The sequence below is a fragment of the Ciconia boyciana genome, chromosome 10 (assembly GCF_034638445.1).
Source record: "Ciconia boyciana chromosome 10, ASM3463844v1, whole genome shotgun sequence".
NCBI classification, from domain to species: domain Eukaryota; kingdom Metazoa; phylum Chordata; class Aves; order Ciconiiformes; family Ciconiidae; genus Ciconia; species Ciconia boyciana.
The window spans coordinates 36,312,079-36,330,107 of NC_132943.1; the positions used below are offsets into that span (position 1 = coordinate 36,312,079).

The 18,029-nt window shown below is 39.8% G+C and overlaps 1 protein-coding gene across 2 annotated transcripts in view; it reads right to left on the bottom strand.

Annotated features, from left to right (window-relative positions):
• Window positions 1-18,029, bottom strand: part of COL3A1 (collagen type III alpha 1 chain) — a 53,640-nt gene that overhangs the window by 31,642 nt on the left and 3,969 nt on the right. For both annotated transcript variants that reach the window (XM_072874141.1, XM_072874140.1), the window contains exons 2-4: window positions 3,605-3,810; window positions 1,756-1,794; window positions 1,038-1,154 (exon numbers count right to left, since the gene is read on the bottom strand). In XM_072874141.1, coding sequence (XP_072730242.1) covers window positions 1,038-1,154; window positions 1,756-1,794; window positions 3,605-3,810 — 362 coding nt within the window. The remainder of the gene's footprint in view (window positions 1-1,037; window positions 1,155-1,755; window positions 1,795-3,604; window positions 3,811-18,029) is intronic.

Below are 18,029 nucleotides of genomic sequence, written 5' to 3' on the forward strand. Positions count from 1 at the left end.
GACTCCTGTGCTACTGATATCAACCCTCTCGTCAGGATTCAGCAGCACATCTTTGATACAGCGTTGGAGTGGGTGACTAATTCAGCCTGTCATCCTCTCCTGTGTCTGCATCTGCCAACCCAAACCCAGTAGCTCTCTTGGTATGTTATGGTGATGTCCGTTGAGACTGGTTAACTGATCCATGGGTACCTCTCCCAGAAGCTCAGTCCTTCAGATGCAATCCCTTTCAGGATTAAATAAAACCAAGACATCTTTCCTCAGTTTTTGGCTTACCTGGGATTGGGAAGCATACATGGAAGCTATAAAAACAGTGGCCTATGTTCAAAAATAGCAATTATTTTAACATACGATTTTTAACAGTTTTGTGCTAAAGCGATCCCATCTTGTAAAGCTAGGCTTGCTCGATTGCATGGGAGACAATGTCATCTCTTAACAAAGCGCTAGCTGTAGCTCAGCTCCCTTAACAAATCCAACTGCACAGAAACTTTAGTTAAAATTAGGTCTCTTGCTGAGTCTGCCCAACTTTTCAGAGGACAATTCAAGATTCAGTGGGCCAGAAACAAAGAGGGAGCATGACAAATAGTACTTACATGGCACTTCCCTGCAAGCAGAGGACCTGTGTTTCGGTCTAGTCTCCTGGGAATGTTTCTTTTTTAAACGTGCATTGGATAAAATACAGCAAAGTAAGAGAGTTCCCTAACCATTAAGCTTGAGGAGACATACTTCCTCCTGCACACTTTCTTTCTGGTCAGATTATTTCTGAGTTACATAAGTCCTTCATCAGATCTGGCTCCAAAAGTTTTAAAAAATAAGATAAGGCAGAGATTTAATTGCACTCCAGACAAATTTTGTGGACAAAACCCCAAAACAATAACAAAACCCCACCTACCACTCAGCTGTGTTTTTTAAAGGCACAAATGAGAGACAGATGCCACTGAAAGTGAAGTACGTGTGAAGGTGCAAGGGCTAGGTGCCTACAGTATTGCTTTGTATGCTTATGAACAACAAGGTAGAAGCTGAACGTAATGATGACTTACGCCTCCGTTTATACTGGGACACGACTGGCAGATCCCAGGGGGGCCAGGAGCTCCGGGAGTCCCCGGCTGCCCCGGAGGGCCAGGGGCACCGTTTCTGCCTGGAACCCCAGGAGGACCCTGCAAAGACACAAACAGAGCAGGTACAGGCGTCGGCACTTGCCTCCAACTGCAAGGGCATCGGGGGACAAATCCTTCCATTGGTAACAGTCTGTGTGACTGTGGTGGGAAACTGTCTCTATTAAACGTAACTAAGACCACAACTGAACATTCAGGAAAGACATAGACAGTAGACAAAATTCACACATGGAAACACTTCTTAGTTGCTGGAGCCTTATTGCAGCTGGTATTTGATCAAACACGCTAGAAATATTAAACAGGTCAATTCCTGAATCTAAAATTAATGCTGCCAGTGGAGTCCATAGATTTAATTTTTTCCAACTGGGAAGTAATAGAACAAAAAATAACAAATGTAATACAGTTTGGACTAAACTCTCTCTCTCCCCCCTCCCCCTCTCTCTCCAGTTTAACTTTTTGAGAGTTTTGTTGAAGCTAAAGGGCTACTTCAAAATAACTATAAGGGTATGGCACAGTCCTGCAGACATCAATGAAAGCTGGACATCTTGGACATCTCAGCAGCTTGAACAGGATATAGAACACTATAGGAACTGGCTCTTGATTTCCTTAGTTTCCTTGGGGAAAAAAAAAAAGCTGCACTTACAGGGTCTCCTTTGGGGCCTTGCTCGACTACTTCAGGAGCCTAGAAAAAAAGGAAAAGTAATTAAATTAAGAAAGAAAATAAAAATAAAATGGAAAACTGAATACATACATACATATATATAAACAAGAGGAAAACACATTTAAACAGTGGAATATAGTTTTATCAAATGAATTCCATGTATTCTTATTCAGTATATTTAAAAGCTGTGGGGTTTTTGGTCAGTCTTTCATCTGCATTTTCACGGTTCATCCATAAAGCTACACCTCTCCTGTAGGCAAAAACTTGTCACTCATGAAGTCAGTAGAGCTTTCCCATTGAGTTCAATGGGGACAGAAGTCCACTGTGGAAAGCTGTAAGGGACAGTTTTCTTGTATCCTTCTCAGTCCAGCATGTTAAGTGTGATAAGGTAGCTAATTTTAATTTCCCAGATCTACTCCTCCAATTTATTTATTTTTCAATTAATAATTCAGTTACACGTTACTATCTGGATTCTCAATTAATAGTTCAGAACAGTTTTTATGTATTCAGCTGCTAGTGGTAGCAAAGAATATTCAGCTGAAACTATCTTGGATCTTTCAAGGTGACATACACCATCCAAGGTCAGCAGGACAGCTTCTAGTGGGCTGAGCAAACTCTTCTATATTGAAGACAGAGGCTGGAGGAAGTAGTCCACATGTCCTTTATTATCAGGAACCACAGAACTGATAAAAGAGTCTCTAGACTCAACAAGAGAAGGAGCTGTGCTTAAATGTCCAGCATACTTGTATGTACCACTCGTTTACACCTCTAAAACTGTTAAGTGAAGTAGCTCAGGGAGTCCTGGAAGCAGTACAGTTGCACTAGCATGGTGCAACTAACACTAGGTGACGTATTTGTATGGCATTTCATGTTTAAGCAGATATACTGTAGAGCTGCAGGAATACATCTTCTCCCTTTCTATTCCATATACACATCTCTTCCAGTCTCTTCTTTCATCTTCTGGATAAGAATCTTCAATGTGCCTGTGGAAATCTACGTACTTTAACAGAATCTCATGGATCTTGAACAAGGATGAAATGCTCAGATAACCTTAGAGCTTTTTTAAGCTGGCTCACTCACTGAAGCAGTTTAGGCAGGGGACTTGGCATGTACTAAAATTCTTGATTTTCCTGAGGTTAAGTTGCTGCAACTGGATTAGGTAATGCTGGTCTCTATAAACAAGATGATGATAAATTAGCGATGTAGGGCTTGGATCACCTTTCCTTTGCAGGGCATTAAGTCAGCAATAACTCTGCAAAAGGAAATTTACTCTGTGATGATGTAGAATTGAGTTGATAAGAAATGCAGACTCGCAGTATGCTGTGAAAATTGTCTAACTTTCCTTAACTCTGTGTTGGCATTAGTTTCATGGATATAGATTGAGCATGCAGTCAACAAATGAGCTGTTTGTTTTTTTCCTATGCTTTTCTGTAAAATGAAAAACGTAATGGCTAATTGTTGTCCTCTGTCCCTTTCTACTATTTATCTGTGCCTGTTGTCTATGTAAAACTAGGTTGAAGGACTTAATGCTTTCAGCTGCACAGCCCGAAGGACTAACAAGTATTTTATCAGATCTGGTACCAATTCTCTGATAGAATACAGACGTACTCTTGAAATTAACAAAGAAGATAAAACTCTGTGAAAGTTCAAGCTGTTTTTTAATTTGATTTGGCAAAATTTGCCCATCCTAAGTATTTGTCTAGAGTCAGAAAGTGACAAACTTAGCATTTAAAAGAAAAGTGTTTAAGAGCATCTAAAAGAAAATGAATTGAGGTTGACATGGATCAAGAAGGCGGCAACACCAAAGCAACAATATTGAGAACAAACTTACTCTTGTAGGTTGTGGTGTTGTTTGTGGACAAACTGGACAGCACTCTCCAAAGGGAATCTCTGCGTTGGGACAGTCCAGCTCCTGATCGTCACAGATGATGTCATCGCAGAGAACAGATCCTGAGTCGCACACACAGATTTGGCATGGCTCTGGTTTCCAAACATCCCTGTCAGCATAAACCTGCCCAAGATGGGTACATCCTACGACTGGAAAGAAAGACAAAATAGTCTTCAATATTATATCAAATGTGTTTTCCAAATCAAAGATGAATAACATGAAAGCTGTTGGATAGTCTGTTTTGTTTTCTACTGTAATATAGTTTATGCATGTGAAGTAAAAGGCTGAATACTTCTCTCCAGACACTAGGAGGATATGTTACATTAATTGCAGAGTCTGCTCTGCATCTATAAATAGACATCAATGGAAATCTCCTGGAGCTGATCCAAAGCCCAATTAAATCTGTGATAATCTTCCGTCTCGAGTAATTTTAGTGTCAGACTGAGTTACTGTGTAATTAGCAATTGAATTCTCTGCTGCAGCTAAAAAGCAAACGTGCCAAGTCTCTCAAACCAGTGTATCATTGGCCCCCATGTGCCAACATGAGCACTTACACATGGATGCGGAATAAGCCGTCCATCCAGCACGAACTGTTGTCGCTAGCATGTTGCATTAATAGCTAGCACCCAGTGTTTTCAAAGTGTTTTTTGAAAGCCAACGTATGCGATAGATCTAAAAGAATGTTCACATTAATTGCCCGAATGGTTTGCAATTAATGTGTCATCTGGCACGCTCAAATGTTACAAATGTCTGTATTTTCAGAAAAAAACCATTGTTCATCTGTAATATTCATGGCTTTGTGAAGTCCTTCCAACACCTACTCTACTGATCAAATTTGTTGTAGATAATGAATTTGAAGAGACTGATGAAAACCAGCTTCAAACAGTAAATTTTGGATTTGTATTTTCTTAGAGAAATAAGATCCAGAAAGCCCAGCCATTTGAGCAACCAATACGAAAATAACACTACAAAGTTAGACAAGCTCCTTGTAAGTTTTGTAGGAGTTATTAGAAGTCTCAGATTGCAAATATAAGTATCAGTGAATGTCTTGAATAATGGATAAGATTTTTTCCATGAATAATTCAAAATAATTCAGTTTACAAACACAAAATTCTAGAGAGTTATTTGTATACCTACATTGTCCTTAAAACTTTAATATCAGAATAAGTTACCTACTACACATCACCCTTCAAAAAGAAAAAAAAATGCCAGAAGATGTAATTCAAAGCTCTGACATTAAAATTACCACTGGCTCCAGACAGAAAAATTCTGAATGCCATCAAATTGTTGTAATGGTCACAATGATGTAGTATGAGACTGAGTCCAAATTTATAGTGCAGTCCATTCCTATAGGTTATGCAGTCCCTTCTTCTTTTCTCACATGCTGCATCTTTCATTTCTGTTTTTTCTCTTCTCCACTATTGCGTTAGCACACTGGTCTCTTTTTTCTCTTTACAGTCTTTGTTTTTCTTTCTCTCTGTATTTGTGGGTATCTGTTTCCATACCCACACCCATGCTCTTTGGCATGGTACACACTTGGACGCGTTTCCTCTCTTCTCATGCTTTTTCTCCTTCAGTCCCTTTTTTCTCTATTCAGTTTAATCTTTCCCATAACACGTAACTTCCCTTTTCATCTTCCCTGAATCCTCTTGTCTTTTGTGCCTGAACAGTTCACCTTCTTTACTACCATGTACTCAACTAAGCTTAGTTTTTCAGACTGTGCTCCCTTCCCAGTGTCTCACTCAGCTGCTTTTCCTTGTCCATATTAACTCGACTTTTTCCTCTATGTCACCCATGAAATTCATCACCTCCTTGTATGAGCTCTGTCAGGGCAATGGGGAATACAACCAAGACCTCGTGGCTCACGGAGCGGAGAGCCAGAGTGGGGCTCTCGGAGCAGGGCACTGCATGAGACAGGAGGTATCTTTTCCCAATTGCAACCCCACTACAGGCTTTCTGCGTACACCAACTTATGTTATTTCTGCACTTCAATTATAAAAGAAGCAAACAGGAAAATGCTGACTTCTCAAGGCTGACACTACTTATGGTTAAGAGTTGGTTTTGACCACCAGCTTGATTAGAACAACAACAAGATGCAAAAAGCTTCAAAAATCCTTTTCAGACATTTTCAAGTCAATGTTTTTTCTGTGCCTGATATCAGGCTGGGAGCCAGTATTTTACCTTTCTTTGACAACACACAAAATCTTAAAATCTAAAACATTCCAGCGGCATGTGAAAACTAATCCCCCTTGGACATTTTCTATCACTTAGAAATTCACTTTTTCCTTTTCCCTTTGCTTCTCCACCTTTTGGGCCTCACCAGAAACTTCAGATCCTGCACAACAGAGGTGGAGAAGAACTGCTTATTTCCAGGACAGCATCTTCCTCACACCCACCATGACACAGTGTCATGGCATCAGATGCTGCTTCAAAGGACACCACCTAACAGCCACTACCTCTGAAGAGGATCTAGACATCCTTTCTTAGTCTGCCAAGCTAGATTTAGTTTCTAAAAAAGTTGCTTGGTTTCCCAGCTCTCACACCACAGAATCAAGTCAGTGGATCCCGGGTAAATAAGCTGACTCTCTGCTTAAGTAATTGCTGACTGTTTCTGTGAGAAACGTTTTCCTCCTTTAACAAACCAGGATTTCACTGCGGGCACTTAGGAAAAAATCAAGTTGCCCAGCCTTGACAAGAGTAACGACAAATGCTCCCTGACAAACAAGAAGGCTGAAATATATTTTAAAAATGAGAAGTGCAGCATTATGAATTAAATCTTTTTTATAGTCTCTCTAATGACTCATGAAAAAACCTGAATTATGAAGTGGCAAAAGCTGAGTAGCTCAGTGGACGAGTGGTTCGCTGTATACAAGACGACCTCAAAAGCAGTATGCTATGGGAGGCAGAATACCACCAAAGCTACTGGGGAGGTTAGAGCTTGCTAGCAATCTAAAAGGAGCTGGTTGGATACACCCTAGAGAGCACGGGTGGGCATAGCTCCACTTCACCTGAGAGCGATGTACTCAGCTGCCACTCTGCTTAAGCACTTCCCAGCTCCACAGGTTAAAACATCTTTCTCATTTACAGACATAATGAGGAAGGGAAGAGATGATTTTTCTTTAGTTTAGGGAAAAGCCTAGTTTATACATAATTGTTAAACAAAAATACCATGATACAGATCTAAAAGACTTAATACTCTTACTGTGTGCAGAGGTAATGTACAGTTATATGAATTGCATACACAAATTAAAAAATGCATAGTGTACACACACTTCTGTACCCATAAGATGTGTTTGATTATCTTTAATATTCAGATTTTCAGCTCTTAGTATCGCTTTCTTATCCTTTCAAAAACCACAATTTTTGAAAGTATTTAAGAGATCAAAGTTCTTATTCACTAGGACATTAATATCCAAGATTTTGCATTTTCATATGTCAATTTTTTCTTCATCCTTACTTCATTTTCATTGATTTTTTTTATTATTTCCAGAGATGTCATCCTGCTGCCTTACAGTGAAGAGGACAGCTTGAATGGGGAGCAGAAAAGGGCCATCTTTCCCATATTTTTGCACTGCTGGTTAGAAGAGATTCTGTTTTCAAGACAGCTGCTCTTTTCTGAAGCAGAGGCTTTTCTCAGTGACCAGTTTTTCACACTGACAATACTCACCTTTCTGTATTTTAGTCAACAATATCGATGAAAATAATGGAAATTTAAAATGTGTCACAAAACAACTGACATAATTTTACAGTAATAAGGAAATAAAGCAGATTTCTCTGCATTTTCACGAGGTTGTCATTCAATTATTCTACAGCAGATGGCATCATTTAACAGAAAGAAGAGAGACAAAAAATTGAAGCCATCTGGATATAATGACGTTCATATTTGCTTCTAACTTTCTGGACATTTTTAAATGAATTAAGAAATAAGTTAGGAGAGCTGCAATGAAAATCATTGCGGCCTTTGGCAGAATGAAAGTATTAAATAGGTTTCCAAAGGAAACTTACATCTGGGAAGACTTAGTCTGTTCAAGACACCCCCTCTGTGCTCAGATGTAGATCTGTGTGTCAGCATGTTATGACATAATGCATTTTGCATTGCTCATAAAGATTAACCGTTAGCTCAAAAATCCTTTGGAAAGCTGATTTGTGCTAAAGTACTGGCAAGTAACATACAGGAATAATAAGGTTATAAAAAAAGCTGACTTGCCTACTTCTAGATTGGCAGTAAAACAGTCACATACTTGCCTTAGCCAGCTTTTCTTATTGATTCCTAAACATATATATATTAGCCTGAGATTTTAAAAAATATTAGAACTCAACAGTATTTGCCTACGGCAATGCAAAATCTTCTTCTTCTTCCCAAAGCCCTAAATACAGTGGCTATACAGCACTTCACTTCTATGGCAGTTATTGCAATGGTTTGTTGGAAGCTGTGTCAATCTCTGATTCATTGTACAAAACATTAAAGGTTAATATTTGAAAGCCTGAATAACTTTGCATTTATGCTGTTTACTGAGCATTCACATTTTTAAAGATTTTGCTGTGAGTAGCATTTCCCTGGGCCAGCCTAAAAAGTGAAGAAAAGAAAAAAAGGCAACACAATCTTCGTCATATGCTGGTTTTGAATCATTTCCCATTTTCTAAGCAGACTAGCAGCTGTACGTAAGCAGACCAATAGGGAAAGATGAAAGAAAAATCACCATTTAGTCTCAAAGGACCTGTAAGTGTGGTACATAAAAGAGCCCAAATGTGTACAAGGGAAAACAAATATGGTTGTTGTAGGGCCTGAAGGATGATAGATGTTATATGGGACATAATCCCGATTCCAGTGAGGTGAATGGGAATTTGTTATCAAGTGCTATGACCTGAGAAGCTGACCTGTTTTTGGCTTTGCATTTGTGCAAGCGCCGTGATCATGACTTAACCACATTTATATGGCAAAAGGAAAAAATCTCCTAATAGTATCCTGAAAAACCACAGGCTTTTCCACTTTGGACAAAGCAAATGTCCAGCTATTGCATTAGTAGCAGACTCACATATCCCATTTGCAGAGATGTGACTAAATGGTTAGAAATGAAAGAACGTCTTGAACTTGTCTGGTTCTGTCTCAGAAAGGGCAATAGTCCACACAGAGGTGACTCACGATCCTCCAGCAGCGGCTTGCTGATGGCTTGGGAAGCAAAACCAAGGAGCTTTGATCTGCGAGAATCTCATCACAAACACAATGAGTCAAGCAAACAGTTTCTGCTGTTATTTAAAGTGAATCTGGTAAAGGCTAAAGCACTGAGATGAAGGAGGCCTTGCCTCTAACTTTGACTGGATCCAAAGTCTGCTGAAGCTAAGAAGGGTCCTTCTGTTGCTTTTTATGGACTTTTAACTGTACAAAGCCTGCGATTCCTCACTCTGACCTGCGTTTGGTAATCTGCTTTACAGGATGGCTATGTCAAAAAGTGTTTTTACATTTCTTCTATAGCAAATACATCTATTTACTATGTATTCCAGCACTGTTTTACACATTGTTTAACCAAAGGACAAAGTAGAAAGGAGGTATATTGTTCATTTTCAGTGGAAATGCTATAATTCTCCCCTACACTGGAGTAGATGGAAGAATCCATCCCGGCGTCTGCAGCATCGCTGCTTTCCATTTACTGAGCAGAAAAGAATGCCACGGCGTCTACCTCGAAACAAACGGTTTGGGCTCCCTGTCTGGTATTAAGATGATGTTTATAAGAAAAGCAAACATACTCGTTCCATCCTGTGATCAGTAATGGAAACAAACGGACTCTCATAATGAACTAATTGGCTTGCTGAGCCAGAATGGCCTGGTTTGCCCACACGTTCTCCTGTCAGGTAAGTGCCGAGTACTTGAAAAGTCTGAAATAGTGTTTGTTTCATAGGATTCAGGAAAAGAGGTGGAAATATAAGGAAAGAAATGGTTTAACAGGATTTTTTTTCAACTGTAAGGCCTACAGACATTCTCTCAGCTGGAATTGTCTTAGAACAACCAGCTAATTAACTGAATCCATTTCACACGGTGCAGGAGGACATAAGGGCCAATTTGGGCGTACCTACCTATTAGGACATTTTCAGATTTAATGGTACTGATGTAATATTTTGTAAGGCTTGTCCACCATGTGATTGGAGGTATCAGGAATGACACCTCAATTGATAAAACACTTAAATGCAGGCTGTGAAAAATCAAAGTGGGTCCATCTTAAAAATCCTTTCCTGCTCCATGTCCTGTAGGAGGAAGAACTGCTATTGGGTGGAATGGAAAAGGAGTACGAATGAATGGTTCACAGATTTCCCAAGTTTCACACTAAAAAGGATGCCTACATCCTGTGCTTGCAGACTGAAACTGAAGCTTTCTTACTTCTAGGGATGCTTATCTGCCAAAAAAGCGGGTGTTCGAACAGTTCTGCCACTGCGCCAGTCCCAGACGTTTTCCTCTTTACTCAGATGCAGAGCAAGAAAGAGAAAGCAGCATAAAAGAATGCTGGTTAATCATAGTACTGTACTTGTCCGTCAGAGGTATTGCGGAAAGGAGACATGCACTTTTTCACCGGCAATATATAAAACAGGCTGGATTCTCAGGCAAAGGATCATTATGTCATGCAGCCAAACTGACCTTGCTCTGAGACCCACCCGATCTGTGTTTCAGATTACAAAAATGGAAAAAAACCCCAGGCCGGCACTGGTACAAAAAAGTATTTGCATTTTAAACACATCATTGCTTGTTTACTTCATTCATCTTTATAAGCTCCAAATGCTGCAACCTTTCAGCAGCTTTTAGAAATTTTAGAAATATCAGGATTAAAAAATATCCTTATGGCATATTTGCTATCAAGTAAAACACAAAATGCCTATATTTTCCTTGCAGATTACTGGCTTTTTCCTAATCTTTCAAAGTGCGATTTAAGTACTCTAATTTTTCTCCTTTATCTTCAGAGGGCTATTGTTCTTCTCAAAGGTAATGTGGTCTAAAGTGGCTGAATCTGTCACATTGTTCTGTCTCAACATTTATGTTTCACAAATTGCTCTATTCAGGCATGCATGTTGACATCCTTGAATGATGTTCTTCATGCAATTCTAAAGGTCACCCTGCCACATAAACGTTGCTTTGAAATCAGGACCAGCGATAGCCCATCAGCGATGTAGTTACGCAACAGCCCCAGTGGCTTCAACTAGTGTCCGGCATGAAAAACAATGGCAGAAGAGTTTTCTTGTTTCAAAACTGCTAATAGGAAAACAAAGTGCAAGGAGGGTTCTTTTGTTTGTTTAGTTGGTGCAGGTTGTTTTTGGCAGAACTGTCATTTCAACTGACTCATACGAGGGGCAGGATAGAGCAGACTGCTGTGTATCTATCACCGTGCTGCTTTCTTGGGGCTGCCCAGAGAATTGTTATACCTGTTTCTGAACTTATAATAGAAGTCGTTTTGAGAAAAACACCTGATGGATGCAAGAGTTGGTTATACTCCTTTTGTCGTTAGCTATTCCTCGACAACATCATGGCCTAAATTGTTTTTTGTAAGGGAGGAAGATATTCCTGAATGACCATCTGTATTGAGATGTTATTCTGGGATTTCCTCTCAAAGTCCTCTCTCAACAGGTTGACCCTGCAACTCAGACAATTACATTTATACTTCTGTCTTTTTAGTAGAGATAGAGCTCTTTTGCTATAATCTGCAGAATGTGTATCATTCATTCCTGATTAAGGGTAAACACTGCCTGCTGAGAACCTCCTTTGATTTTACCGGGCTTTGGATCAGACCTAAAGAACATCAACTTCTAATTATTCTGGTGGGAACTGAAGTTCTTCAGTGCCTGACAGATCAAACCTTTTAATAAGGGTAACTATTTGCATTAGAGCAGGACACACGGTAAGTATGAATTTCATCTTAATTCAGTGCATTCAATGCCTTTTAGAGGGACCATTGCATAATTTTTCAGTCACTCTTCCAATTCTTGGTAAAACGCCTATGAGATTTTTCCATCTCCTCTGTTCTTACATTACAATATTTTTTGGCACATCACCTTTTGTGCCATTTGGTGTCACTCTAAAAATAAGCAGCAGGCTGCAATCACTTTATTTGTGGCTATTTAGTTGTAGCGCTGGCATAAATTCTCACTACTCTGTAGTAATCTGATTTTAATGTGCTTCTTGTCTTCAGAGTGAATGATGCCAAATGGCACAAAGACTTGTGTCTTAAACCAAGCAGAAACTGACATAAATTCAAGGTCTGATGTGATTACTGATGATTTTATGGATTTATTAGTTTCTTGAAACATACATCCTGCCCACTCCTTAGGCAGTCAATGAAGACTTCTATGGTCAGAGTCCAAGTGTCAAGGTAATCTTAATTTTGAACACTTGAACACATGAACACTTCCAGTTTTATTCCATAATAAGCTGGCCTAACATATTTCTAAAGAAAAGCAATAGCTTCATGCTCAACATTATTAGGATCAATTAAGTGGAAAAATTTACCAAAATCCAGCACAATATTTTGTCAGAACTTTAAAAAAAAAATCACCCCCAAGGTATATCTCAAAGACATACTTCTGCGTTTCTGATTTCAGCTAGGACCAGGATTGGAACCATATTGGAACCATTGGAACCATAACATTGATGGTTCTTTGCAACGTTTCTTGCAGCAGGTCTGTCCTGGCAAGAATAAAGAAAAACTGGAAAAGTCATTGTGTAGAAGCAGGTTTCCCAGACTGTACAACCAGTCTGACAGATCCAAAGAACCACGAAAGTGAGGTTCAGCTTCTGACCCGCCAAGTGAAAGGGAACCATTGGAAACTGCTAATTGTTACAGGTCGCCCTACATAGCACCTCGTGTAAAACACTGGACTATAACTACTTAATTCAGGATACTTAAAGCTTCTCGCAAGATAAAACCCAAAGGCTGTGTGGGGAAAAAAAAGTATGATTTTTGTTTTTCATTGCCTAACTTTGTAATTAAAACAATTTTTATCAGGTGATTAAAGTTTCAAGTGGGACATGATCTTCTCTTTCCTCTTAGCTCAGTGAGAGGGCTAACAATTTTATGCAATGCTGTTTCTGTGGTTTGCCTTGGAAGAAATCAGCTTGATTCAATGCTTCTCTCCTGAGACTGAAACAGATGGGAAATGTTACAGTACAGTATAGTACATATGGTAATATCATTTATATTTTCAGATACCTTGGACAAAGTCAGCCCCAATATAACTCCATGGCCACAGTGAATTTACATCAGAGATGAGTAAATAAGCAGGGGGTCAAATTCTACACTAACATAACTCCCTGCACAATTTTATTGATTTCCCTGTAATTTCAGAAGTTGGAAGTAAATGAAGGGTTTGGTTCTTGTATTTCATATTCCAGTGATGGATTAAAGAAGTCTGGCATATTGTCTAAAGAAAAGAATCATATGTTTGGCTGCCAATAAATTAAAGGTATTTGTAATTCAGAAGGTCGGGGGGGGATTATGAATGCACAGAGCATCATTAACCTAGTTTCATCTGCAAAACAGTTTGTATTCATTCACTCCTTATTCCAGTTTGTACTAATTCACCCCACATCCATTTTGGAGAGTTTGTTGGATACATATGGCAGTATTTGAAATTCTTCTTAATCTGCCTCATAGAGGATATTAAATGGCTATTTGTACACTGGATACAACGTTCTTATTGTCAACTTCCTAAGGCTACTAAAGTGAGTATTGTGAGGGTCTTCTCAGGGTACCAAAGACAACTTAATTTTGGCGCCACTTTTAAGTATCAATCTACGCCTATTTTTCAAGCATGAAGACCTAAGGATCTTCCTAACTAATTCCCTCGTCAGGTAAAAACCCACACTTTAGGTGCGGTGAGGAGCCTGCAAGCACAGAGCTGACTTTTTATTAATATCAGAGGTCAGAAGCATTGCTACTGAAGTGGCTGCCTGAAGCCTGGCACACATTCAGCTCTCCCTGCTCTGTGCAGCAACAACGCCTGCTGGCACGGGCTGAGAATAAACAGGGCTGCGGAGCAGAGGAGGGCTAGAACATCTTCAGCAGACCCAGCCAGATCCACCAGAGTTTATCTGCTGGAGTCCTTAAAAGGTATGAGTGGAAGAGCCTGAGCCAGAGAACACCTGATAAATGAAGAGGCTCTGTACTTTTTTTTGATTCTTCACTAAAAGAAGTTTACAACGCTCTTTCTCTCTTCAGCTGCTCTAACAGGAAGGAAAAGAATCAGAATCTAAAAGGAAAAGAATCAGTTGGACTTGAATGCCTCTCTTCTTTCCTTCCCCCCCCCCCCCCCTTTATGCTATTCTGTTCATACAAAAAGAGGGATCTACAAAGAGGACCACCCTGCCAACGACTAAGCCACCAACAGGCTTAGAATATTGTGCAAAGAATCTTCGAAATGTCTGAGCAGATTTCAATTACTCTTTTCAAAGATTTGCAATTCCCACTACACAGCCTATTGTTTGCTTTCACTAGGACATTCTTCTCTTAAACAGCTGGCACAGAATGACTACAGCTCTGTAGGGAAACAAGCAAACACCATACAGTAGATTTAAAGCCAAGCACACAAAAAATACAATTTTTTTTAAAAGAGCCTCTCATGAACATAGAAGTGTTTTCCAAGATAATATAAATTCTATTTTCGCTGCTTATAGCTGAAGGAAAGCGTGGGGGATATAGTTCATTCTCCTTTCATTCTCAGCATGGCTATTACACTGAACACCAAAGGAACAATGAGCGATGCTTCCCAGATTTTCCATTAGCTGTGTTCGGGTGAGCAATTGTTTCTCTTGTGTCTGTTTGAAAAAGGAGCTGCAGTTTTGCCCTTGCCTCTTTTCCTAAAAGAAAATGGAAAGAAGGAAAAGAGCAAGAAGAAGAAGCACAAAGGGAAAGAATAAAGAGATGTTTGCAGCAGACAGCCTGCAAATGCACCAACTGGTCACTGGGTGTGAATTGTGGGGAATTTCAGTGGGAAATAATTATGTCCAGAAGTTTTCCAAGAACTGCCAGTGTCAAATTGCTGTGGGAAGTAGTTTCCAGGCTCAGATCATCCTTTCATATCTACTGCTGCAAATGTGCACGGGGTGTTCCTGTGATTCTGCTGCCCTTCGCAGTGCTGGGGCTGGGAATAAAGCGGTGCCTGAAGCCACCATAGCAGCCCACAGAAGTTTTGCACATGGGAGGGAATCTTTTGCTGCCTGGCAGGAGAGCAGAGGTGCCTGTGCCACCCTCCGGGGTGGGATGCACGGTGACTGAAAGAGAAAATTGGCAGCAGAAAGGGATGGGTCTCCTGTGGCTGCGGATAGCTTTGCGTTATGCTGAAGGCCATTCTGGTACAAACCCAGCTAAAGTCTTAAACCTACAAGACACATCCCCCATTTCTTGAGAGTCATTTGGGTGCCCCTTCAGCTGTAAGAGAAGGCCTAGGCTTTCAAAATAACAAAACACATTCAGCCTTAAAATATATATCTTTCCATTATCATCACATTCTTCCTTTTCAATGTCCTGTCCATGCTTTCTTCTCCCTGGCAGACATTTCTTCATGGCGTACTTGTGTGAATCAAAGCAAGACAAAAATGTGCAGACATTGTTAAAGGAGGTACCGTTTTCATTCTCATTCTGATAGTTCATGTTTAAATGAAGGGTTTGACATAAATGAGGGAAAACTGAAGTAGTCTCTTAGCTAATCTGAAAGGAATCTCTTGTGCTGTACTTTCACTAAACAAAGCCGAAGTCCCAGAGCTGAAGTTTATCCAAACTAAATCCAACAAATGGTTGTTGTTGGAGGGGGTTATATCATGTTTTCCATTGTCATTTTGACATGAAACAGGCAGAGCCTTCAACTTTGCAAACTCGGAGACAAGAAGATTGGCTCTGAAGTGAAAATAAATAAATAAAAGCAGTGGTTGGAAGTAGGTTAGGTTTTCTCAAAGCAAAATGGAGAGAACCTTTCCTATGAAATACAAGATGAGAAAAAATAATGATTGCTTTAAAATATAAATGCAAAATATAATTTACTATGCTTCTGTGTGAAAGATGTATTGCTCTACAGTCACCAATGGAACTCATTCCTCCTTGCACCCTGCCGGCATTTCAGATAGGATAAGCACACCTCTCTAGCTCTGTTATACTTACAGAAGAGACTTTCTGACTCCTGTAATATGTAATTTTTTACTGCCTGTGGAGATTATCAGTTCATCAGCCACAGCCAGGAGCAATGTAAGGGTTAATCTTTGAAATTGTTATACAGTCTCAAAGCAATGTGGGAAATATTAATGGCATGGTCCCTACACAAAAATATGGCAATCTTATTTCCCTGAAACACAAAGTGTCTGACTGTGCTGAATGGAGAAAGATCAGGAAATTCTGTGGGAATTCCTTATAGATTTTTCCAGGGACAAAACACCTCTTGTCAGGGAAGCCATGGAGAGGGCAGAAAGTAAAGCTTCATAAACGCTGTGCATCGCAAGATTCAATGGAAGAAAGACAATCCATAGAGGGGTAGCTGTCCTGCAGCAGTAACTAAGCCAGAGCACTGGCTCCTGTATCTAGTAGCAGCATGGCCACAGGAAGCCAACTGCAGTGAGTCACCATGCAGCATCTCTGTAACAGAGGTAACATCACCGTGAGCGGCGCAGCCCCAAACAGCCTTCTCCTCAAGAGGAATCCACTGGATCCCCTGGGCTGGAGATGGGCAGCGTGCTTAGGGCCAGGGGCTGCAATATTCTTCTGTGCCCTCCCCTCAACAGCCTGACCTGAAGGTACAGAAACATAATAACACTTCTTGCATCACTTCTGGAGAATGAATCACATCTGTGCCCAGTTGTCCTTCTGTACAGGGTATATTATCATGGATGTGTCGAAGGAGGGGTAGGCTGGTAAAGTATTGCATCAGGTAAAATGATGACACTAAAATTTTTCTTCCATTTTGTGTTGAAGGTTACTTATCATCTGCCAAAAACCAAAATCTGAACGTCTCAAAACTGTAGACATACAGGTGGTAGGTACTGAACATTAAACCACATTAAAGTTGTGCAATCCACAATTTACCAAGCTACCGCAAGGAGAATGAGTGAACAGTTGTCATGTTGAATGAGAAAAGATTTTATTATACCCTTTTCAAGTCTGAGTTTTATTTTTTGTGGGCGTTGCCAATAATAAATTGAATTTTGCTTCATCACATCGAATTTCTGTAATGATGTGGGAATCTAATCCAGTTACTTCAAGACCAATAAAACCCATTTTGTTAACAACATATCTTTACCATTGCCAACAGTTTTCCTTTTCTTAGCTGAGATCTTTTGCCTAGTTTCTTAAACAAGCATGACTAAAGACAGCATAATCTGGAGTATTAATGGACATGACCACTGCACTAATTCACACTTCTGTGGGTTTTGACAAATTATTACTTCAAAACAACAAATTAAAACTTGCAACTGTTATAGCAACTGTGGCTTGTGCTCTTCTCCAGATTACTAACCTACCATGAAAACATCAAGAGCAAGACAATTTTCATGGTGCCTGCTAGCCTGGGAAAGCACGCTTTGTTATTGTTTCCCCCTACTGGTAGGCTGAACCTTTCAACTCTGAAGAGATTGCTTTTAATCCAAAATGCTAAATGACAGCCTGCATCATTTCCGTTACTGACCTACAGCATACTTTCCCAATTATGAAGCCAGGTATGTCCCATTTTCTGCACATTTCTGATTAAAACAAGGTTTGAACAACATCAGCACATAACTGGGACAATGACTAATAGATCCATGTCAGCCTGGTTTATCAGCCAGTCTGTGAAACAAAAAAGTGATAGTAATTCACTCCTTTATTTCTCCTGAATAGCATTAATTAAAACTAACACCCAGCTGTTGTGTAAGGCTGGCATCAGCTAAGATTTTGCAAGTGACACCTGGCTGCCTATTGCAAATCTCAGAACTTTGGCAGAAGCTGCAAGAGGAAATGGGATCTGCTTGTAACCTGCAGCACTACGAAGGGAGCAAACGTAATGACTCTGACTGAGGCATCAACAGTAATATTCGTGCCAGAGACAACGCCCTTCTACCTCTGCCTCTTCCCCCTGTAATAAAGCAGTGGATGTTTCCAACTCCACCTCCTCTTTTAAAAAAAATCAGTCTATGTAGATTTGGTCTCAAATCAAAAACAAATCTGGAAAATAATGAAAGGAATACATAATGGTTTCATTTTCCTAAGGCTAATATCTTTCAGGGATGTGTGATCTAAAATATGTTTATGAAATTTGTCTTATTTCCAAGAACATATATATAATGTTTAGAGGGGGTGGATTCCCCAGGCTTACATTTAGCATGATTTTTCCAGACCAGAAAGGAATGTTTCAGTTTTCCTAAGCATAACCT